The 25,338-nt window shown below is 42.2% G+C and overlaps 1 protein-coding gene across 4 annotated transcripts in view; it reads left to right on the top strand.

Annotated features, from left to right (window-relative positions):
* Il33 (interleukin 33) overlaps window positions 1–5,538 on the top strand; it is a 40,587-nt gene extending 35,049 nt beyond the window's left edge. For all 4 annotated transcript variants that reach the window (XM_041662206.1, XM_041662208.1, XM_041662205.1 and 1 more), the window contains 3 exons: window positions 380–430; window positions 1,731–1,828; window positions 3,390–5,538. In XM_041662206.1, the coding sequence (XP_041518140.1) occupies window positions 380–430; window positions 1,731–1,828; window positions 3,390–3,578 (338 nt within the window). In that variant the 3' untranslated portion in view covers window positions 3,579–5,538. The remainder of the gene's footprint in view (window positions 1–379; window positions 431–1,730; window positions 1,829–3,389) is intronic.
* Window positions 5,539–25,338: the final 19,800 nt, after the last annotated feature.

Genomic DNA, 25,338 nt, shown 5'->3' with positions numbered 1-25,338 from the left:
GTAATGATGACTGGCAAGGTCAAAAAAAAATCTACCGAAGAATACAGATGTTGAGAAAGAACTATTGAGAAATATGGACAGAGAAGCCACATGTGTGCATTAATGCTGAATACTCACTAGATCTTTCCAACAGTTTCAGTGTCCTGTAGCATAAGTCTTTTGTGAAAGAGTATTTCTCTGCCATAAACAATAACAGCCATATTAGGGAACTCATCAGAGCATAATAATGTATTTTGAGATTTTTGTAGGAACTTCCAAAGTTTTGCTTTTATTGGTATATGACAAGGTTTAGGGCAAGGTTTTATGGCCCTGTGTATGATGGAACTGAAACCTTCAGATACAATTGCTTCTCACCAAGTGATACCCTGTTGTCTTTCAGACAAGATGCTGCTACGTTACTATGAGTCTTCGGAGTCCTCAAGTGAATCAGGTAATGTGGAGGCAGGGTGGAGGGGTGTTGCTTGAATTCTCATTCAGAACAAAGATGAATCTAAAATAGCCCATAATAAAGAGAGGCTCAAAAGATTATCTTCAACTCCATGCTCACTGTAATGTAAGACCTTAATTTCTTAGAGCACTTATTCCACCTCATCTCTTTCTGAATTAATAAGATAAAGGCTTAGATACATATAGTACCTATAATAATACAGCCCTCCTCAGACACAACTAAAAAGATTGTGCTCAAAGGTTGTCCAGAGGCAGTTCCTTCTATATCATTCTGTTCGTGTTGAATGCCTCATCATTATGCCCAATCAGCAAGAGAGAGGAAACGGGTGAATACATTCCTTTTCCCTTTGAGGGCACAGCTAGAAGGTACACATCACATGTCTGCTCATCTTCAGTTGTCAGAACTTAGCCTAAAAGCAACACTAAGCCATGAGAACACAGGCAGGGAAATGACAGCTATTACAAGACAACTCAGTGGCTTCACATGCACACAGGGAAGCTGATGTTCACAGCAGTGTCTGTTGGAATCAATTCAATTAGAATAGATCAAAGCAACAACAGAAATTCAAAACCTAAGCTTCTCCTCTGAGGAATTTAGAAAGACGCTTGGGCCAGGCTTGGTGGCACACACCTTTAATCCCAGCACTCAGGAGGCAGAGGCAGGCCAATCTCTAAATTCAAGACCAGCCTGATCTGAAGAGAAAGTTCCAGGATAGTCAGGGCTGTTAAACAAAGAAACCTTGTCTTAAAAAAAAAGAATAAGAAAAGAAGGAGGAGGAGAAGGAAGGGAGGGAGGGAGGGAAGGAAGGAAGGAAGGAAGGAAGGAAGGAAGGAAGGAAGGAAATTAACGAACCATTTTCCTGGATTCTTTGGGTTAAGTTAAATTAAGATGAGTTACAAGACTTAGGGTTTTTTTTTTTACTTATAATTTGTTTTGTTCTTTTTAATTGACAGGTAAAATTGTATTAATCATGTACAATAGGAAACTTTTAAAATTTTTTATTTTTATTTTATGTGTATGTATGTAAGTATACCATGTATGTGCAGTACTTGAGGAAGCCAGCAGAGAGCAATGACCCTTTGCTAAGTGAGCCACTCTATGGGTTCAGGGAACTGAATCCAGGTCCTCTGCAAGAGCATCAGGTGCTCTTAACCACAGAAGCATCTCGCCAGCCCCCACCAGGAGCTTCTGAAGTAGCTGTTGTCTCTCTGTCTTGTAGAATGGTAGAATCCAGCCACATGGCAAATGCATTATCTCACATGCTATTGTTTTTCATTGTAAGGTGATGGTGTGGATGGTAAGTTGCTGATGGTGGACATGAGTCCTGTGAAAGACACAGACATCAGGCTTCATGCCAACAAGCAGAACCACTGTGTGAAGGTAACAGAACTATAACCGGGTAGCTGCCGTGTACTCATTCCGTTTATGTGGAGTTAGGTGTTAGGGGAATTGTGAAGACGGAGTTGTGTACATACTGTTGTAAAGGAACACAGGCAGTCACTTCTAAGGGCATGTTCGGGAGGGAGGGAAGGAGAGAAGTGTGATATGTGGCCCTGTACCACAAGTCTGGTCTCCAATAGTAGCACAGAATACCGGGGAACTTGCTAGAAAGCAGGATTTCAGACTCCCCCACAACTGAATCAGAACTAACCTCTGAACAGTCCCTCGGGAGCTTCATCACTTCACTCCAATTTGAGAGATAATGCAGAATGAATCGGTTCTTCCAGGAATTGTTTTCTCTGTGTGTATAATAACTTCTGGCTCCAAGTCTGTCAAGGAGAGGACAGCAAGCGTGTCCATACAACGCCAGTTATTAATAGCACAAAATTCTGCATCTGATCCATTCTTACTTAGTCAATGGCAGGTGTACATTGGTCATGACAAATAATTATGAGCAGGTCAAGGAGCAAAGGAGTCAGAGCAAGAAGTTAGGGAGAAAACAGAACAGCATAATAAAGAAGACAATTTCTAGAAACAGACAAAATTTAAGTGATTCACTGATCACATAAATATAACATCAACATAAACAGTGGACAGTGGTCAGCATTCTGCTCCAGAGAATATTCTCAAGTGTATATAATGCAAGCTCTAGCCTACATAATAAAACATAAAAGCAGAGTGCCATGGCATCCTAAGTCCTTGCTTAATGCCTCACCAGCCCTGCCTCTTTTAACCCTCAAAGAAAGTTCATAATGGAATAATTACACTGCTCATCTATTGCTGTTGTGCAACCAACTGCCTCAAAACTCAATGGATTAAAATAATAATTGTTCATAGGTCCATAGTGATTGGGAGATTATACTGAAGACCTGAGTTGGGTCCCCAGTATTGACTGTCAGGTGACTCACAAGCACCTGTAACTCCAGCACCAAGATGATCAAAGGCCTCTGCCCACCCATGGGCATCTACATTCATGTGCACATACCCACACAGAGACGTACCCACGTCTATAATTTAAAATAAGATAAACCCTTAAAGATAACATGAATAAAAAGCATAATTTGTCTGTCACTAAGGATTTAATTAAAGAATTTAATCTAATGAAAATTTAATAAAAATATGCCTGTAGTTAAAGTGGAAATGAACCAATCTGTAGGGAGGGCTGCCTCGACTGAAGAGTCAAGGTTTGCCAGATAAAGCAGCATGTTCTTTGTATTAGAGACAATGTGTAGCAAAAGAGGGGCCACGTACAGATCTGCTCAGTCTACACCAAGCAGCATCTCTAAGTGCATCTGCCCCCTGTCAATCACTTCCACTGGCGCCACACGTCCTTTGCCCTCTTCAGTTCCCCGCTCCCTCCTCAACTCAGTAAACAGACCTGCTAGACAGACCAAGCTATAGGTGACTATTCTCCCACGGGTTCTCACCTGGGGGCAGGGGCAGCATTAGCCCTGGACTTCCCATTCACATATCGGCTTTCTCTCTCCTCTCCTCTCCTCAGCTCGAAAAGTGTCAAGCTCCACTGCCGCCAGCGGTCTTTTTCGTTGTTCACCAAAAGGCCTCCGACTATGTTTCGTTCGAATGTAGGAATCTGCCTGGGACATACATAGGAGTGAAAGATAATAAGCTGGCTCTGCTAGAAGGAGAGAAAAATGACGATGAAAATATCATGTTTAAGCTTTCTAAATAAGAAGCTTGTGGGTCCTGGGTTGAACGACTTAATGTTACCACCAAAGAAAGGATGAGAGAAAGCAATAGACATCTAAGGGAATGGCTTAAGATGTTGTGGAGTGTTGTCTTTTTATATATGAAAATTCTTTTCTTTTTCTGTACCACTATGCATTCAATAAGAACACGCATATATAGCACAGGGCATTGGTAAAGAAACTGAGAGACATTCAGCCTTGGCTTCTACGTTTGTCTGCTCCGAGACCTGAACGAATTCACACTTCCAGATTTCTTCAGGCGAGCAAGCACCATAGCTCATGCTAGGCTTTAGACAAGGGTTCATTTTAAAAGCCTTAAAAAGAATACGTGGTTTCTCCCCGGTTCTAAACAGAAGGTTGAAATCCTAGAGCAGCTAGCGGAGGACCAGCCGCTGCACAGACTAACCACATCTCAATTAGAACAGAACACCAAATGTATCGGCAGCTGCCCCCAGGGCAACCCTCAGACCACCTCTTTCTGTCAAGAAACCTAGTGCTCCAAATGCCTTCCTACCTAGACAGGTTAAGATAAATCTGTGAAAACGCAGGATAACTGAAAAAAAAAAAAAAGAAAGAAAGAAAGCCAGTATTTGTAAAGTGGAATAATGTTACCTCTACTTCTTTCCTTGGGGCAGGGGGGTGTGGATAAGGTTTTTCTGTGTAGCCCTGGCTATCCTGGAACTTGCTTTGTAGATCAGGCTGGTCTCAAACTCACAGAGATCCACCTGCTTCTGCCTCCCAAGTGCTGGGATTAAAGGTGTGTGCCACCACCACCCAGCTCTCTGTTTCCTTTTGAAAATTCTGATATCTTTTTAAGGTAACAGTTTAAGCAAGCCAAGCTTACATTAAAAAAAAGAACACATTTTAGTTCACAACTGTGGTTGAAATCATTGGCTATCTTTACTAAACTTAAACTCTTCTTGAGTACTGACAAGGCCATGTATCAGGGCATCCACGTAGGATGGGACCTCACAGGGCAGTCAGAAGTCCTCCTACTAGGAAGACACCGAACTAACTTCATGTTCTCAGTAGCTGGCTGTAGCCTATGTTTGCAGCACACTGTGTCCTTCGATAGCTGGCTGTGGCCTATGTTTGCGACACGCCGTGTCTTTCAATAACTGGCTGTGGCCTATGGTTTGTGGCACGCTGTGTCCTTCTCTCCCGTTTCCAAAGAGCTATCACTATGAATGTGTGCATCCACTTGGAGGGAATTTCTCTATGGCTTGCTTTTCTTACACACAAATTCTTTCGTTGCTTGAGTTCACAGTAGCACTGTTCACTGGGGGATATGTTAGCTGAACTCTCTCCCTTTCTCTGGTCTTTTGACCAATGTATCTTTAACATATCTCCTACTCCCTAAACTTCATTTTTGTTTTCTCTGACGCCTATGTACTAACACTTTTATTCTGATGTTTTACTTTACACTCTAGAATTTTATATATACTGACTAGTTACAAAGTTGTTCACTAAACGTTTTTGTGTGTTTTACTGTTACTGAAGTAGTGAGATTTATATTCAACCGTACAGTAATGTTTTAAGATACTAAAGGAATAGCTGGATTATATAGACAATAGCAATTTCTACTACATTTTTATTGGCTTAAAATTTACAGTAAATGCAAAAGATAATAACAGAAAGCATACTTCTAAAAGTACAAGCTTTTAATTTCAATTGATGAAAGCTATGATAGATATTACGTGGTTGGATGTATGAAAAAAGAGGCTGGGGATTGCTGTATATGATCATACAATTATAGCATGATATAACTGTTTCATTAATCTTTTTTACTGTTTTACTATAGAGACAAAAGTGAAACCAGAATCTATGTCATCTCCCTGGGAACCTCGATGTTAACTATATGACTTTGTACAATATACATAAAATAATAATTAAGTAGTCAAATATGTCCATGACATTGTTTATAACCTTGAATAAACTATTTATCAAAATCACGTGTGACCATGACTTTATCACAGAATGTTCCAATGTTCTGAGTCTTTAATGAAAATGGGCATACTCCAGTCCATCCCGATTGACAAGGGAACTGAGCAGTTTGTTTCATAACCCGGGGTATTTAAAACTCAAATTTGTCAGCAAAGGGATGATGCCTCTTTTGCTTCATCATCCTGGTGTCCACTGGGGTAGACCTCCTCCCCTCCCCCAAGTGACTTTTGACTTTCGCTCCAGCCCAAACACACACCCACAAGTTCCCGCCTCAGAAATTAACCTAAAATTTCCAATTCGTTACTCGGGTGTCTTTCTCTCGGTTGCCTGATTTTCTGTTTTGTTTTCTTTTAAAAGATATTTTCAGAGCTGAGGAGACTTTTAAGCAAGCAAGAGGAACAGAGTCCAGATCTTAAGCACCCACACGGAAGCCAAGAGTGACTGTAAACCCCAGTGCAGGAGAGGGGTAGAGACAGGCTGATCCTGGGGTGTTGCTGCCCAGCTGGCCCAGCCAAATGGATGCTCCCGATTCTGACACTGTTTCAAATACAGAGGGGCAATAGAGGAGCAAACCTGATGTTGACCTCTGGCCTGTACACACGTACACATGCACACATCCCACATACATACATCTTTTCCACATTATTACAATCAGTGTTTCGTGCTTAAAATATTCAAATGCGTACTGACATTTTGTCTTACTTGCATTGCTTTGCTGGCTCTTAATACATGTTACTGGAAGTAATTTGTCCATTCAATTATATCAGAAATGAAAATTTTATTTTATAGCTATCTCAAAATTTACAGTTGTGTAATTTTATTTATATCCCTTATGTTTCTGTGTTTCGGGGGGATTTTTGTTTTCCAATTATAATTTTTTCTTTCCCCTCCCCCAACTCTCAGATTCTCACCTACCTCCCTACACAATACTTCTGTTTTTCTTGCTCCCTTTCTCTAAAGAAAAAAAAAAGGAATCAATAAAACAACAACAACAAAAAAAATGAAAATCAAAACAGACAAACTAAGAAAAGAAGCTAGGGAAAAAACTGCCAAAATCAAGCCAAAAGCATACACAAAAGCATGGTGTCTGTTTTGTGATGCCCCTGCTACTCTTGGGCATGGGTCCTGCCCTGGAGTGTGACTGACATATCCAGGGACACTCCACTGGGGGAAAAATTAATTGTCCCTTTCCCAGAAGGTATCAATTATGAATAGCATCTTGATTAGAGGTGGTACTTTATGTCCACTTCCCCTCTAAATGTTGGGATTCTATCTGGGTTGAAACAGTGCGGGTCTGGGACATGTTGTCACCGTCTATGTCTGGGGGTTCCTGTGCCTCTCAGCACTGTCGTGTCTGGAAGACAGTTTCCTTGGAGTCATCCACCACCTCTGGTTTTTACAATCTTTCTCCCTCCTCTTCCACATAGATCCCTAGCCCTTGAGGGGAAGAGTTTGATAAAGACACCCCATTTAGGGCTAAGTGCGCCAAGGTCTTTCACTCTGCATGCTGTCTTACTGTGGTGGATCTTTGTTAATTCCCATCTACTTGCAAGAAGATGCTTCCCTGATGAAGGCTAAGTGATATTCTGCTCTATGGGTATAGCAATATGTCATTAAGAATAATTTTATTGCTATGTTCCCTTATCAGAAAATAGTAGGTATTCCCCTAGGCCTATAACCTCTCTATTCCTAGGTCTTTGTCCACCTTAGCAGTATCAGGGCTGGGTTCCATCTCATGGAGCATGCCTTAAATCAAATTTGAAAAAGAGGTTGGTTACTCTATAACATTTGTAAAGTGCTCGAGTATAAATATTTGTCAGTGTTTTCCTGAGAGAAAGAAAATACTCCATAACAAATATAAATGAAGTTGGGTGGTGGTGGCACACACCTTCAATCCCAGCACTCGGGAGGCAAAGGTAGGCAGACCTCTGTAGTAATAGGAGCGGCGGGGCTGCTTCCCACCACCTGGCTAGCTTTATACAGGAAATAATTACACGGAAACTGTATTCTTTTAAACACTGCTTGGCCCTTTAGCTCTAGCCCTTACTGGCTAATTCTGATATCCCGATCAACCCATCTCTAATAATCTGTGAGAACCGGTCTTACCGGGAAGATTCTAGCCTAGTCCATCCTGGGTCGGAGCTTCATGGCGTGTGTCTGCCCGGGAGCGGGGCATGGCGACAGACCTCCATGAGTTCGAGACCAGCCTGGTATACTGAGCAAGTTCTAGGATAGGCTCCAAGGCTTACACAGAGAAACCGTCTGGTGTGTGTGTGTGTGTGTGTGTGTGTGTGGTGGAAATTCAATTGAAGTAAGACAGGTGCTTACTTATTTCATCGTTTGGCTCCCTGTTTTCAACATATAACACTTCAATACCCAAGTTTACTTTCCTCATGATTTCCTATTATTGTTGAGGCTCTTTATCTTATAAGAGATTGTGTGATAACAACGGAGGTCTAAATAAGATCAAGATTCCAGGTGCTATGTAAATTTCTCTCTGCCCGCAAGCACAAGCAGCATTCCAAACTGCATCGACCCCTAACGCTGCTGATACCGCGTTCTCTGACCAGCTGCTTCTCCAGCTCTCCAGATACTGAGTGTCTATTCTACAGTTTAATTCTGACATAGAAGCTCAGATTTACAAAACCACCCCTACCTCATATATTCTACACACAAGTCCACAGTTGATGCCTCACTCTCCTTATCTTCGTCTACCCCAAGTCCTCAAGATGGAGCCAAGGGTCTTGTGTATACCAAGCAAGCGCTTTGCCAACTGAGCCACACCCTAAACCCTATCCTTGGTCAATTTTGGGGGCTCCTGGAACACCCTGTGATAATTTGCTATAGTGATCCACAGAACTCAAAAACCACTCTGCCTGCCATTGTCATTTTATTGTAAAGGATACGGCCCGGGAACAGTAAGAAGAAAGAGGTATGGGCAGGGGTATTGAGGTTACCCGTCTCTCTGGGAACACCACTTTTCTTGTGTGTTCACCCCCTAGGAAGCCCTTTGAGGTCTCTCTTTCACAGATTTTTCAGGCTGATGCCATTACAGAGATACTGAATAATCATTGCCACTGGTGGCTGACCCCACTTCACCCCTTCACCCTTTCCTGTGGATTAGGCACGCGGTCTGAGGGGCTAGTACGAAGAGTGCCAGGTGTCCACTTAGGACCTAGTCTTTTTCTTTCATTGGAAGTTCCCTAAGAGCCCTTTAAGGCGCCAACTCTTTTGTTAGCATACAAAAGACACTCTTACCAAGTGTTTAAGGAGCTATGCACAATAACTGTGGTAGAAGCCCGGATATTTACTTTCATTATGTTACAGCATCTTAACTCCTATTTCACAATAACTCTTGCCTCAGGGTAGAGATAAATTTCGGGCATTCATCACTAATGTTTATAAATCCACTTTAAGTCATGCCATTACTGGGTCAGTGGCATCCTTGCTGGCATAGAGTACTGTAGAAGGTTAAAGCAGTCCGTCAAAGCAGACAGCAGAGTTTATCTTGTGGGTTCAACCCAGTGGCAAATCATTAACTGCTCTCAACCTTGCTCACCTTACCTGCTTTGTAAAACGGGAGACCGCTCATTTTAGCCTACATACATCTCTTGTAAATCCCACATATGATTATATATGTAAAGGTGTTTGGCTAACCGGATGAAGCACTTTATGAAAAATATTATACAAGCTGGGTATTTATAAATTAAATCTAAGCACCCAAAAGACAGAGATAGGCCAATCTCTGTAAGTTCAAGGCCAGCCTAGTGTAGATAGCAAGTCTGGCTAGCCAGGGCCATACAGAGAGACTAAGTGTGTGTATGTTGTATGTCTGTGTGTGTTTATTTACATATATATGTAATACACAAAAGAGAGAAGTTCATCTTGGTTTTCAGCAGTGTGTTAAAGTTTCACCACAGTTACATTAAGAAGAATGCTTCCACTGTGTTTCTGCTATGAACAGCCCTCTCATTTCACTTGTACCCTTGGCCCATTTGTCTCACTTCAGATTTTCAGATGGGATTTGTTGACAGATTTCAAGTTCCCCTTAGCTGTAAACACCCTTCTGAAACCAGCGTGCTTTGCAATGCCAAGAAGCAGATGTTTATGCTATTAAAATATTTAAAAGCATGATTTCATCTCAGAATACATAAACAGAGATGGGGGATTTGGTTGGCCTTTATCCACAGTTCTGGGGAAGTATGCTCCAAATTCTTGGAATTTCCCAAATACCATACCAGGTTAAGAAGTGATGGACAGGAAGTTCTGATGGGCAGTAGGATTTGGTCATGTTGCTCACAGACATAGCCACTGCCCTTCCCAGCTCTGACTCCAGGATGGAAAATGCCATCATTCAGTCCCATGTACAAAAAGGACTTTCGAGGCAGAGGCAGGCGGATCTCTGTGAGTTCGAGACCAGCCTGGTCTACAAGAGCTAGTTCCAGGACAGGCTCCAAAACCATAGAGAAACCATGACTTGAAAAACCAAAAAAAAAAAGGACTTTCATCTAACCTGAAAAATCAGAATGATGTAGATGGCAGAACAGAAAATACTGAATGATTAAAAAAAAATTGGCACAGCTGTTGTTTGATGGACAAGAACCATCTCATGATTATCAAGCTCTTGGGAGATGAATAACGAAAGAATGGTCTAAATTTCCTGGCTGAAGCCCTATCAGGAACTAAAACATAAAACAAATTAGAAGGGCAGAAAGGAGCTACCCCCAAAAATATGTCATAGGTAACACAGACATCTGGGATTGGCACTTAATTAATTGTTCAGGTTCAAAATGTGCAGCGCATTCCTGTCCCAGATGTGGTCATGTCAACATAGCTCGATGGGAGAGAGGAGAAACGGTGGGTTTGTACTGCATTAGCAGACAGAAATGGCTACAAAAGGCTCGTTACAGGAGAATGCTGCCACTAGGGTGAAGAGGACCTGCCTAGTTGGATTCTTAATGCTAGCAACAACCAGACAAAAGCAGAACTTCTCAGGAAATTAGATAAACTTGGAAAGAAAAGAGGAGGGGACAGGAGAGGCACAGGGATGGGAAGGGAGGAAAGGGAAGGGAAGATGAAAGCAAGGGAGAGAGTGGAAGGGAAGGGAGGTATATTAAAAAGAAAAGTTTGCAAAAAAGCAGAATTAAACACACACAATGCTCATTTAAAAAATCCTCCTCTTCTTTCCTCTCTCTCTTTCTCTTCTGAGATTTCAGGATGCAAAGAAAATATAGAATTGAAGAAAGGAACAAAAAACAACTGTTCAGAAATAACAGTGACTCTGAAGAGGTCAAGTTTGTAAGAAAGAAATCTTTATGAAGAACTTTCTAGAGGTAAGGAATAGAACCGAGGAAAATTCTTCCCTCACTATGCTCCCTTCCCTTCTTCTTAGTACCAAGGGCTCACCACAAGGCCTCACCCATCCTAGGGAAGTGCTCTGCCACATCTCCATTGCTCCAATTCTGTTTCTAAAACTAAGAGGATTCTGGGGAGAATAAGCGACGGAAACATTCTTACTACGAGATCCATCAACTACAGGAAGACATCAGCATGGCCTAGAGAAGAAAGGACCTGGAAGGAGAGGGAGAGCAGAAGCTTTATCATGATGTAGAGACGCCAGGGCAGAGGTCCTGGGAATGCTAAACAACGGGAGATACGCCTAGCTCCAGCGAAGAATGGAATAGAAGAAACGACCCTTGAAGCCATGTGTGGACAATATACAGGGGAGGAAGGGCTTACAGAGAACCCTCAGGGGAGCAAACTCATTAAGTAACACTCAAAACAAATCAAGAGAAAGCAAAGACTACGTGAGAAATTCACCTGTAAATAAAGTTATCTTCATTATCGAACTTCTTTAGCTAGGATTGGTTTATGTACTATTGACTTTCTAATATGAAAAAAAAAACCCTCTATTTTAAAAAGGGATAAATGTAGGGAAGTTTTTGCTTGTAGTAGATGGCAAGTAACAGGAGACTGAGACCATCAACTGGTCGGCACACAGAATAAGAAACCCTGCAGTGTTCAGCCCTAAATGGGATTTATATAACATACCCCTCCACTCAAGCTCAAGGATCTTTTAAGAAAAGGGAATGGAAAGACTGCAATAGCCAGAGGTGATAGATAACTTCAAGGAAACTACTTTCTGGACACACAGGGCAGTCGCACATATGAACTCACCGTGATTGTGACAGCATACACAAGACCTACTTTAGAGCGTGCCACCCAAAATGCCATCGTGGGAAAGGGTTAGGGTAGACATGAAATCCCACCACTAACTTAAAAACTATTGGCACTTGATAGTTGCTGGAATAAGGAAAGTCAGTTTTCTTAGATGGTGTGATCCATGGTAGGATGATCACATTCTAAGGCAGGTCCCAGTCCCAAGAGTAGTTGGGTAACACGAATTGAACTCAGGAGTTAAAAAAACAACAACAACTAGAAATTGGGCGGATAGGCGTAAGGATGGATCTAGGAGTTGGGGGATGACTGTATGTGGTCAAAATATATTGTTAGACATTCTCAAAGATTTTTAAAAAAATATATTATTTTTTTAAAAGGGATGGCGTGACTTGGAAATAATTCAAAGATTTCTGGCTTGAGCATCTGGATGTACAACAACATAGTTTACTGAGATGGAGAGAACCGACGCATTGATGGAAGAGCTCCAGTTTGAAGGAGTTAGGTTACAAAGGCCTAACACACCACATGCAGATGTCAAACAAGTTCTTCTGAGTAGGACTGTGGCACCTCGAGGTGTCACTCACAGAGATAAAATCTGCTACCTAACCCATTTCTAGTGGCAGATTTACATTGTCATTGTACCTTCAGGATAGGCATCTTGAACTTGTGGCTTAAATACAACACATGAACTTGTGTTCTTTAGAAGTCTCTTAAGGACTTCTAAAGAAATCTTTGATAAATAAAACAAGCCACTCAACTCAGAACCCAGAAGTCCCTCTTAGGGTCGTTGTGTGCCTTCCATGGAAAAGGTTACAAAAGAAACGGACATTATTATGTTCTCAGAAATCTGCAAGGTGACTCTTCTGTTTTGTCTAGTCTTCAAATAAAGGAGCCAAGACTTAACATTTTAAGCAGCTTTCTCAAACTATGTAACAGAGTTTGACAAGTTAGCAATTACCAGCACTGGGAGCCAAATGTGTCTGACCCTGCTAATCTCACTCTTTACTTGGAGATTATTGTTTTATATAATAAGATTATCTAAGAACTCGATAATATTTTCTTCCCCTACCATACCAACTGAGTCTACTGCTTCCTGAGAAGATTTTTCTTCTTCCTCCACCCCCTCCTTCTGTTCCTGAGAGATGGAATTCAATTCTTAACTGTGTTGTTGCTTTTCTTGAGGGCACATTTGGGATTCTTATTACTGGGCTTCGCAGAGTAAACAGATTCCTTGGCACTGTTGCCTTCAATGAGCGAGCCATTAGCATCTGCTGAGCAGGAGGAGACCTGTCCTGCAGCATCTGCTAGTCTCATCCGTGGCTGAAGTGGCCTCAGCTATGTGGAAAGGGCAGTTCTCTCAGGCATTAGGTCACTGCTATTGCAAAAGGAACTGACCACACCCTCCCCATGGCCTTTCTGGATAATTTTATTAGGGTGTAAGTAGGTTTCAAAATGAAAACAAAGGCAGTGTACAAGTCAGAGACTAACAAACATTCCAAAGTTGGTCATGAAATTGTTTTTAAAAGTATTTTTTTTTGGTATGCTCACACTGCAGACTTTCTAAAGTCAGAGTTTCAACTTGGCAAATTATTTCTATTTTACAGCCGTACTTCCTACTGTAAGTTTTTTGTTTGGGTTTGCTTTTGTAGTTTGTTTGTAGACAGGATCTCGCTGTATCACCCTCTCTATGTAGACCAGGTTGGCCTGGAACTTACAGCTTTTGCCTGCCTTCCAAGGGGCTTAAAGTCAGGATTAAAGTCGCTACATCTGGCTTATAAATCATTTTGAAAGTGGAAGGAAAACGAAAGGGCATGCTGAACTACATTGCTTGTGTTTAAGAAATCATTTATTCTGCATTTTCTGGTTGGACAGCAGAGAAGACATTGTTCGGGGACTATACCATAGCTGGCATCATCACACCACCTTTCTTCTTTGCTCATCAATAGTTAGACATACCTATCGATAGATATCTGATCAAATTTCTGTCTCTTTGCATGCTAAGCTGCACTGCTCTGAACATTCCCATGCTTTTCCCATGTTTCCCATGACGGATGTGCAAGGGTTTCTCTAGAGGTATGCTATGGTTTGGATAAAAATGTCTTCCATAGGCTAGAGGCTCTGAATACCTGGTCCCCATTTGGTGTTGTTTGGAGGTTGTAGAACCTTTTGGATATGTGACTTAGCTGCAGGGCTGTTGTGGGATAATATTTTTGTACACTGTAAAGATCTGTCACTTATATTGGTTTAATAAAATGCTGATTGGCTGGTAGCCAGGCAAGAAGTATTGGCAGGGCTACCAGACTAGGAGAATTCTGGAAAGGGGAAAGGTAGAGACGCAGTCACCAACCAGATGCAGAGGAAGCAGGATGAGAATGCCTTACTGAGAAAAGGTACCAAGCCATGTGGCTGAACATAGACAAGAATTATGGGTTAATTTAAGTTGTAAGGGCTAGTTAATAATAAGCTTGAGCTAATAGTTTATAATTAACAAACAGTTATATATATATATATATTACAGTTTATAATTAATATATGCCTTTGTGTGTTTCTATGGGACTGAACAGCTATGGAACCAGGCAGGACAAAAAACTTCCATCTTCACACACAGGGGCATAAAGATAGGGTTACATTCGAGATGAACATGCGGCTTCCTGGCTGCTGCCATGTAACTAACCACGTCATGCTTCTACTGTTCCAGCCCTGTGCCACGCTTGCTTCCAAAGCTTCTTGTCATGAAGGACTGTGAACCAAAATTAAATCTTTCTCCCTGATGTTGCTTCTGCCAATGGAACTAATAGAGTGGAGCTGAAGACTCCTGGGTAAAAGAATTTTTATGCTACGTTGTTTTCTAAAGTGGTCATACCAATTTACACTCACAAGCATAATGTATGAATTCTTTTACTTCATATTCTTATCCATACTTTATTGTTAGATTAGCAGCTTTTTGATAGTCTCATGCCATTCTATTACTGTCTTAATAAAGTTTAAAGTGTTAATGATAAGATTAGCTTTCCTGTGCTGGTATCGTCCTGTCCCCATGTTTATCTTTCTATTGAACTTTTTAAAGCTGGGATGTCGAACTCATGTGCAGATCTTGGGTACTGACCTTTTGTTGAGTATATGGCTGTCATAAGTTTTTCCTGATCCTATGACACTACATGCTCATCTTTCCTTCTGTTTGTAAGACTTCAAAAGTGCTCACTCATTCAACCAAAAACTATTATCAAGTGCTCATGATGTGGTAAAAGCTGTGACCAGCAGCAGAGAAGCAACAGTGCGGGTCACAGATGTGGTAAAGCTGTGGACAGCAGACACACAACAGTGCGGGTCACAGATGTGGTAAAGCTGTGGGCAGCAGCAGAGACTCAACAGTGCGGGTCACAGATGTGGTAAAGCTGTGGACAGCAGAGACTACAGTGCGGGTCACAGATGTGGTAAAGCTGTGGTCAGCAGAGACAACAGTGCGGGTCACAGATGTGGTAAAGCTGTGGTCAGCAGAGACAACAGTGCGGGTCACAGATGTGGTAAAGCTGTGGTCAGCAGAGACAACAGTGCGGGTCACAGATGTGGTAAAGCTGTGGACAGCAGAGACTACAGTGTGGGTCACAGATGTGGTAAAGCTGTGGACAGCAGAGACTACAGTGCGGGTCACAGATGTGGTAAAGCTGAGGTCAACAGTAGACTACAGTGCGGGTCACAGATGGGCATCTCCTCACAGGCCTCAGAGCTGTGCAGCTGGGGTGGGAATACAACAGTGCTTTCCAGTTATCTTTCCATTTATCTTAACCCAGTTTCTTTTTCATATGCTAAATTGATCGTTTTAAAGTAGACTATTGTAACTATCCCCTTGTTAGTTGTATTAATCGGGATTCTTCAAAGAAAAAGAGCAAACAGTATATGGAGAAAGAGAGAGGAAGAGAGAAAGAGAAAAGGAGATAGAAATAAAGAAATAGAAGAAAGAGAGCAACACAGAGAGAGAGAGAGAGACTACTAGCTAGTGGCACATGCATAGGTCATGCTTCTACCCTTGATGCAGCTTTTTAAAAAAATTATACAAAGCAGAACATTTCTCTTTTCATTATTCTTAAAAAAATCTTAATTGAAGAAAAATTTCATACTATATATTCTGATTAAACTTTCCCCCCTCCCCCAACTCCTCCTAATCTTGTCCACCTCCCTAGCCACCCAACTCCATGCCTTCATGTCTTTAAAAAATAAAAGAAATAATAAGAAACTCAAAAGAAAAACCAAAATACACGAGTAGAAGGCCAATAAGACAAAAAAATGTCCAAATAAAGCAATATGAGACCAAAAATTTGACAAAAATATTGAGTTCGTTTTGTGTTGACCATCTACTGCTTAGCATAGGGCCTATCTGAAATGTGGCTAACAAACCCAGTCAGATTCCATTGGAGAAACTAATTTTCCTCTGAAAGAGGGCATCATTTGCAAATAGCTTATTCTTGGTTTCCCGTCTCAGGGCTGGTACCCCATCTGGCTTGAACATGTGCAAGATCTGTGCGCACTGCCACAGTCTCTGTGAGTTCATGTGTGCATCAGCCCTGTTATGTTGGAAGAACACTGTTTCCTTGGCGTCATCCACCCTCTCTCACTCTTAACATCTCTTTGACCCCTCTTCTGCAGAGTTCCCCGGAACATCCCATTTAGGACTGAGTAGTTCAGAATACACTCTCTCTGTGTGTGTGTGTGTGTGTGTGTGTGTGTGTGTGTGTGTGTTGTCCTGTTGTACATCTCTGTGCTAATCCCCACCTACCACAAGAAGGAGCATCTTTGAGAATGGCTGAGTGAGGCATTGATTTGTGGGTATAACAGAATATCATCAGGAGTCATCTTGTTGCCATGTTCCTTTAGTGAAACAGTAGTATTTGGTTTCCCCTAGATCCATGGCCTCTCTAGTCTCAAGTTTTTAGCCACTAGAGCAGTGTCTGGGATAGGTCCTACCTCATGGAGTGGGTCTTAAATCCAATCAGATTGAAGTAGCTGGTTACTCCCAGTGTGCCAGTATTCCACCAGCACCATCCCTTGAAGGCAGCTCACCACTGTGCATCTCAGGGTTGATGGTTACCTTTCTCCTCTAATCGGGTGCAAGATTCCTTAGAGTACAGTGAACAACAGTCAGCAGGGGTAAAGTCCCTAGTTAGGAGCCAGCTCAACCTCTCTGTATTCAGTGAGATATGCAAGTGTTGTCTTCAGCAATAGGGCATTACCATCAGTTTGTAGAGCACAACCAAGAGTCTTGGCAAATGCCCAAGATGTTTGGGGTTTTTCTTGATGCCGTTTTGGTATAAAATCCAACTAGATGCACCTATTCCTGGCAGTGAAGACTTCACTGGGTGCATTGTCTCTGCCATTGTTTGCTGACTACATTTAGATTTCTTTTATATATGTATATATTTTAGGAAGCATCTACAGTAGTAGGTTTCCATATGGTCCTCAAATAATCCTTAGTGTTAATTGTTTCTCCCTATAGTCCCTCTTTTACCCCACCCCATCTTTGTGATTGCTCTATTGCTGTGAAGAGACACCATAACCAAAGCAATTCTTATACAGGAAAACATTTCACTCGGGGCTTACTTGCGAGTTTTGAGCATTAGTCCATGAGCATCATGGCGACATGCATGGCACTAGAGCAGTAGTTGAGAGCTTTACATCCTGACCCACAGGTGTCAGGCAGAGAAATAGGAATTGGATCTGGCATGGGCTTTTGAAACCTGAAAACCCACCCCCAGTGACACACTTCTTCCAATAAGGCCATACTTACTCCAACAAGCCATACCTGCTAATCTTTCCCAAAAAGTTCCACTAACTGGAGATCAAGCATTCAAACATATGAGCCTATGGTGATCATTCTCACTCAAACTACCAAATCTCCTTTCTCTCCCTTCCACATTTAATCCTCCCATTCCAGGCCCTACTTCTGTCTTTTCATAACACTATATTCTATTTCTCCTTCTTTAGAAGACCCCTCCCCCAGTTCCTTACTAGTTACCTAATTTCTACGGTTATATGGAATGTAGCATGCTACATGTAGATAGCTAACATCTAGATATAAGGGAAATCATGCAGTATTGTCTTTTTAGGTCTGGGTTCATCACATCAGGATTCCATCCTATTGCCTGCAAATTTCAAATTTTATATTTTTTGTAATAGTTCATTGCGTAAATGTACCACATTTTCATTATCCATTCATCAGCTGATGGACATCTAAGTTGTTTCCAATTTCTGGCTATTGTGAATAAAGCATCAAAAAATGGATGAGCAAGTGCCTCTGTAGTAGGATGTAGAGTCCTTTGGGTATAGGCCCAAAGCGGTATAGCTGGCTCTTGAGGTAAATCTGTTTCCAATTTCCCAGGGAACTGACATTCCGTAGTGGTTGGACAAGTTTGCACTCCCACCAGCAATGAGTAAGTGCTCTTTCTTCCATACATCTTCTCCAGCATGAGCTGTCGTGTGTTGATCTTAGTCATTCTGACTGGTATAAGATAAAAATCTCACAGTAGTCTTTATTTGAATTTCCCTGATGTCTAAGGATATTGATAATTTCTTTATGTGTTTCTCAGCCATTTGTGTTTTGACTTTTCAGAACTCTCTGCTTAATTCTGTAGCCCATTTTTAAAACTGGGTTTATTTCTCCTAAGAAGAGTATTTCTTTGAAGATGGTAAGTATAAAGCTACTACAAATGTGTTTAACTTCCTAGATTTTCTATGCTAAAAGAAATTATCGCATCACTGTTTCTCTGGGTGGGAATAATTCTCAGCTTCCCAACAAAGGAGTACCAATTCGGAAAGCCACAGGACATGGGTACAAATATAGACTCCAAACCTGAATTTATCCCAGCTAAACTCAACCAATAGGCCCACTGTCCGGAGAGTTTACACCACCATCTAGTGGCTTGTTTAGGGAAAAGACATTTGTGCCCTTCAAAATAATTCAAGAGGCAAGTTGCTACAAAGAGGTCCCCGGACCTGGGAGAAAACTGGCTGGGCTCTGTGAAACAAACATTTTGTTACAGAATCAGGTCATGGTGGACTTACCACTGAATAAAGAGCCTAGTGTCTGAGTGTTAGCTTTGAGGTCCACTATTCAAAGCTACATGGTCATAGATGAGTCTTATTACTGCCCTAAGCTTGTGACATTGTGACAAGACGTGGCCATGTCAGGTTAGTGCTTCTGAAGGAGTGAGTTCAGCACGCTAGTCACGACCCCATGTCATGGCTCATTTCCTGGCAGCGAAACATCTGAGGGTAACAACCACAAAGTCAGTGTTACAAATTCTGATTAAACCTCTGCTTCGGACAAGTGTGTGGGTGTATGGATGTGTGTGTGTGGTGTGTGTATATATATGTGTGTGTATGTGGTGTATGTGTGCGTATGTGGTGTGTGTGTGGTGTATATGTGGTGTGTGTGTATGTGGTGTTTGTGTATGTGTGTGTATGTGGTGTTTGTGTATGTGTGTGTATGTGGTGTTTGTGTATGTGTGTGTATGTGGTGTGTGTGGTGTATATGTGGTATGTGTGTGTATGTGGTGTTTGTGTATGTGTGTAGTGTATGTGTGTATATGTGGTGTGTGTGTGATGTATGGTGTGTGTATATATATATGTGTATGTGGTGTGTGTATGTGGTATTTGTGTATGTGTGTATATGTGGTGTGTGTGTGGTGTGTACACTGTGAACATGCCCTCTAGGTGTATACTTCCTGGGACCCCATGGAGAATGTGCTCATTTACACGGATCATATAGAAATGAAGGAAGAAACATTGTAGGCTACAGATCTATAGTCCTGGGTTCTTGTGGATTTGGGGTGATGTTGATTCGCATTTGGAAAATATACAGAGAGATGACTGGCAGTCTGTCTGCTGATGTGGGGGGGGGGGGGGCTCTTTTATTTTTCTCTTACTAAAACTCAAAACTACAATTGACCAGATGGGAATATTTGCCTGTTTTCTTATACTTTTCCAGAGGTGACTGCCAGTCTGGAAAATCCATGTTTCTCAAAACAGGGGCCAAGGCCAACTTGTCAGACTCACCTGGAGTGCCCCCTTAGTCTTTTGCTTCTGCCATTGCTAGTACGAACACATCAGAGCACAGCCCAGTCATCTTTTAGTGTCCGCAAGCGTCCTATGAGGTTGTTATAGATACTAGAGCATGAGAAGGATTTTCACTGTTCAGAATGTTTGGTTTTAGATACGATGTCTTATGTAGCCCAGACTCACTACGTAGCCGAGGATGACCTGGAATCTGGACCTTCTGCCTCCACCTTCCATAGGGGTGGGGAAGAGACACCAGGGAACTCTGGCTATATGAGGACACGATGAGATGGCACCAAGCCAGCAGGGAGGTCTTCACCAAGAAGACTCTCACCATCTTCAGATGTACATCTTCCAGCTTCTAGAACTTCTAGAACACGGCCTACAGTGCTTTGTTTCAGGAGTTTCAGCATGAAGCTATGGCAATGACGAGCCATCTTCAAATTACGCTCTGCTCTTTCCCCCCAAAACATGGGTCTTCTAATTCCTCTGTGCCTGTGTAGAAAATCTCAGAGAAACACATGGAAGGGAAAGTGGAATAGAGAAGAAGGAAAAGATGAAAACTAATCTATGTGGCTATCACACTGGTTCTACACTAAAGTGACTGTGTGAAATTTACGTGAAGAAACTGAAAAACAAATTAAACTAAAAATAAAGCCCTTCATACAAGAAAATAGGCAAAAGAAGGTGAATAGAAACAGACAACGAGAAATGCAAAAGGTCCAGCCTAAGCATGAGAAGGACACTAGGGCAAGCAGTGACATTTTTCTAGTTGGTAATCGGAGAATCCATCGTAGAGTGATGTCACCAACACAGACACTGTGAGGGCATTCATAGGTCAGTCGCATGATCACTGGCAGTGTCAGGAAAGCCAGAGCCTATTGGGGGACTGTCTAAATACAGAGACTACAAACTTAAGCCTTGAGGCCTCAGAGATTGCTATATTTGGCCCACACGGAAATAGACAATAAGATGCAAAATGATTAGATAGATGGGAAAATATAGAAGACCCAGATTTAAATGCGTGTAACTACAGACATCTGATATTTGACAAAAGCGCCAGAAACACACGTTGGAGGAAAGATGGCATCTTCAATAAATAGCATTGGCAAAACTTAATGTTTTACCAATATGTAGTAGAATGAAATTAGATCTGTATCTATCACTTCACAAAATTTAACTTCAAATGAATCAGAAATCTGAGTGTGAAACCTGAAGAGCTGAAATGGCTGGAAGAACACACAGGCAGGACCCTACCAGACACAGGCACAGGAACAGGCTTTCCAAATAAAACTCCATTTGCTCAGGAATCAAGGCCGACAATTGACACATGGGACTTCATAAAGCTAAAAGGCTTTCCTACAGCAAAAGAACAATCAGTGAAGTGAAGAAGAAACACAGATTGGCTACGGATCTTAGCAGAGTTCTAACAAGAAGAAATAAAAACAGATAATAAATACCCTTAAGAAAAACAAGAAATACCTTTCAAAAGTATTTACTAACCAGTCTGGAATGATGGTTCAGTGGTTAAGAGCACTGGCTGCTCTTCCAGAGGACTGACAACTGACAGAGTTCAATTCCCAGCACCCCAGCTCACAACTGTCTGTAACTCCAGTTCCAGGGGATCTGACACCCTCAAACAGATATACATACAGGCAAAACGCCAATGTACACAAAATAAAAATTTTTTTTAAAAAAGTGTTTACTCTGGCACCAGGGAAATTCCCAGGAATCCACAAGGATGATGCCAATTAAGACCCTAAGCAATAGGGGAGAGGGTGCCTGAACTGGCATTTTCCTGTAAACAGATTGATGACCTTAATTGTCATCATAGAAACTTCATCCAGCAACTGATGGAAGCAGATGCAGAGATTCACAGCTAAGCCCTAAGCTGAGCTTCCAGAGACCAATCTGAGAAGGAGGAGAGATAATACGAGCAAAGGGGTCAAGACCATGATGGGAATACTCACAAAAACAGCTTACCTGAGCTAGTGGGAGCTCACTGACTCTAGACTGACAGTGTGGGTACCTGCATAGGACCAAACTAGGCCCTCTGAACGTGGGTGACAGTTGTGTGGTTGGGACAGTCTGTAGAGCCACTGGCAGTGGGACCAGGATTTATCCCTAGTGCATGAACTGACTTTTTGGAGTCCATTCTTTTTGGAGATATACCTTGCTCATCCTAAATATAGAGGGGAGGGCCATGATCCTGCCTCAAAGTGATGTGTCAGACTTTGTTGGCTCCCCATAGGAGGCCTTACCTACTCTCTGAGGAGTGAGTAGGGAGTGGGGTGAGGAAGGCAAGGGGAGTGGGAGGAGGGGAGGGAGTGGGACTGGGATAGGTATGTGAAATCAGAAAACATCATTTTTTTAATTAATTAATTTTAAAAAAGAATGAAAAAAGCTCTTCATTCTCTGGGAAGTACAATAAATTATGGGAAATGTTTGGGAAAATTAAGGTTTACTATCCTTAGCAATTAGAGTAATGGAAATTAAAAGTGCTTTGAGATTCCATCTCACCCCAGTCAGAATGGCTAGGGTCAAGAAGACAAATAACAAATGCTGGCGAGGAGGCCTAGAAAGAACCCTTACTCACTCCTGCAAACTGGCGCAGCCACGATGGAAGTCAGTGTGGAGAATCCTCAGAAAGGCTAAGAGTAGACCTTCTGTTACAGCCCAACTCCACCACTCCTTGGCATAGGTCTCAAGGACTAAATCCTGATACAGAGATGAAAACGCAGTTGTCTTTGGTGAGGGAATGGGATGGATACATGAAGTAGGCTTGCATGTCTTTGGTGAGGGAATGGGATGGATACATGAAGTAGGCTTGCATGTCTGTGGGATGCACACCTGGGTACATACGCATCACATGCATGGGTGTGTGCTTGTGGATGCCAGAAGTCAACCATTCCTGGAGAGCCAGCTACTTTGTTTTTATCTCTTTTCTTTGTCTGTTTTAAGATAAAGTCTTTCACTGGGCCCTGGAGCCCACTAGGAAGGCTAAGCTCGGTGGCCAATACTGGAATTACAGGATTGTCCCATCATTCCTGACTTTTCACATGGGTGCTGGGGATCAAACTCAAGTCTTCATGCTTACATACCAACTGAGCTATCATCTCGTCAGTCCCACACGATTTGTCTAGTCCAAGTCATTTTAAATTTCCATGTATTTATTTATTTGGGGGTGAATGACTGCACATGTGTGGAGGTCAGTGCTTTAGCTCCTTCTACCATGTCGGTATTGAGGGTCAAATTCAGGTCCTTAGACTTGGTGACAAGAGCCTCTGTTCTCTCATCGTATTTCCAACCCTCAAAACTATTTTTTGTCTCTGTGTTTTGTTACCTTTCTTTTCATACAGCTTTCCTCAAATAAAAGTGAGAATCTAGAACATTTATGCAAAGCTCTGAGCTGTGGGCTTCCCCATTAGATATATCAGGAGGCCCTTTTCAACTGGGATGCCCCAGTGACATATGGGATGTGGTATGCCAAAAACAACTTGTTCTTGTATTTTTATTTAAAACTTGAAGTCAAAGACATGCTGGTTAAAACAGCAAGTCAGGATTTCCCTCTATTAAAATGGCAAAGATCAATAATTATACTTAGAGTTAACAAAGGCACAGGAAGACACGCTGGTCCACATGCAGTTAATGTGAGCTTTTTGAAGGTTCTATCAGCCACTCTTCTCCATCCACCTTATGGAAAGTAGAAAGGCATGCAAATAATTGATCAAATGGCTTAATAGTGAGCAAAAGGTATATGTGCAAGCAAACTAAATGCATAACAGATACCAAATTGAGCACGCATATAGTTGCACTGCAGAACTGGTCAGTCTGTTTGCCTCTGCAACTTCAACCTTCTCTTCTTTCTCCACTTTTTATGTCCCACTCCGTTACAGACCACATCAAACAGGTTTCCTGGCCCTCTGGTTTCAGTTGGGTGAAGCAGATAAACAGCATTAGCGAAAGACAGATGGTTTCTTTGTGGAGTCTCCCCTTTGGGTATTAACAGCCCAGGCACCTTGCTGGGCTGTAGCTGGGAAGCAGTTACCTTCATCTACTGAACCACGCATCCCTTAAGAAACTTCTCTCACCAGTCCATCTCTCCTGGCTCAAGTCCAATCTAGGAACAGTAACGGCCTCCACACTGCTAGCCCTGCTGACACCGCATTCCTTAAACCCTTGGACCCTCTCTTCAATCATTCATTTCAAGTAAACCATCTATCTCTGGCGAGGCTCCTGACCATGCTGCCACAGACTCAGGTTTCTCTACTATACTATAAAACACTGTGCAGGTTTGCCATAGTCAATACCCAAGTGAGAACATTTGTTTCTAATCTTAGGGAGGAGGTTGACCTCTACCCAGAAACCTGTGTGTGATCTCTCAAGCCTGACCACAGGCAATTACAGAACACATGGGAAAATATCTGGCCTCCCACGCCAGACTTGGAGCACAGCCAAGGTACTGTGATCTCAGACAGGAGTCACTGTCAAGGATGTTGCAAGGAGCCGCCAGTTCATCCCAGCTACTCAGAACTGTAATAACCACACAGAAATTGTATTAATTAAACCACTGCTTGGTCCATTAGCTCTAGCTTCTTATTAACTCTTACATTTTAATTTAATCCATCTCCATTAATCTGTGTATTGCCAGCAAAGTTTCAGCATGTCTCACTCTGGTGGTAGCTCCATGGTGTCTTCCTGACCCTTCCTCCTTTCTCTCAGCATTTACTTTAGTTTTCCCCACCTAGCTCTGTTATTTTGCCCTATCACAGGCCATGACAGTTTCTTTATTCTTTAACCAATAAAAGCAACACATAGACAGAAGGACCTCTCACACCAAAGGACTCAGCTCCCATTGGCCAGCTGGGCCCCTTCTGCAAATCCATCCTTGCTCAGACACCTTTTTTTGTAGACACCTCTTTTGCAGTGGGGACGCCTCAACCAACAGCAGCTTTTCCCAGTTCCCTAGAGGGAGGCATGTCTGAGGACCCTTCTCTCCACTCTGACAGTATTTCAGCACTCATGTGGTTCCTAACTGAGCCCTCTTCCTAGGCCCCTAGCTGCTAAAACCACAAGAACCTCTAGTTCAGGGCTACACTGGCTAGGACCCACTTGACGTCTACCTAACACTGTTGGGTGGCCTGAGATCTCTCTTGATTCATATCTTGCTTATAGCACAAGAGGAATTACAGGACTGCTGCCTTTTCTGGGCAGCTCGGCTCTCTTCAGGGACGATTAGTTTTTGAAATGCTTTGTCACAGGCACTAGGAAGGTACCAGCGTAACTGTGTACTGAACAGCTCCAAGTTATTGAACTACTCATGCTCGGGAAACTTTGATTTCAGTCAAGCACAAAGATGCATTGAGAAAGCAAGAGGCATGAGGGCAGACGCAGGCTACGATTTGGCAAAAAGAGAGGAATATTTAATAACTTTTACCTTACCATTCAGGAAGAATTTTTTAAGCCTTTGGTACAGCTTCTAGCACTTCTCATTCTGTGTGTGTGGTGTGCACACATGTGTGTCCAGGTGTGTCCCCAGGAGAGTGCATGCAGAAGCCAGAGGAAGCTAGA

Source organism: Microtus oregoni, unplaced genomic scaffold, assembly GCF_018167655.1.
Source record: "Microtus oregoni isolate MIOR12 unplaced genomic scaffold, Mior012 000012F_ref0000307, whole genome shotgun sequence".
NCBI classification, from domain to species: domain Eukaryota; kingdom Metazoa; phylum Chordata; class Mammalia; order Rodentia; family Cricetidae; genus Microtus; species Microtus oregoni.
Note: the sequence above shows the minus strand (reverse complement) of the source record. Positions and strands in the feature narration are given on the sequence as shown.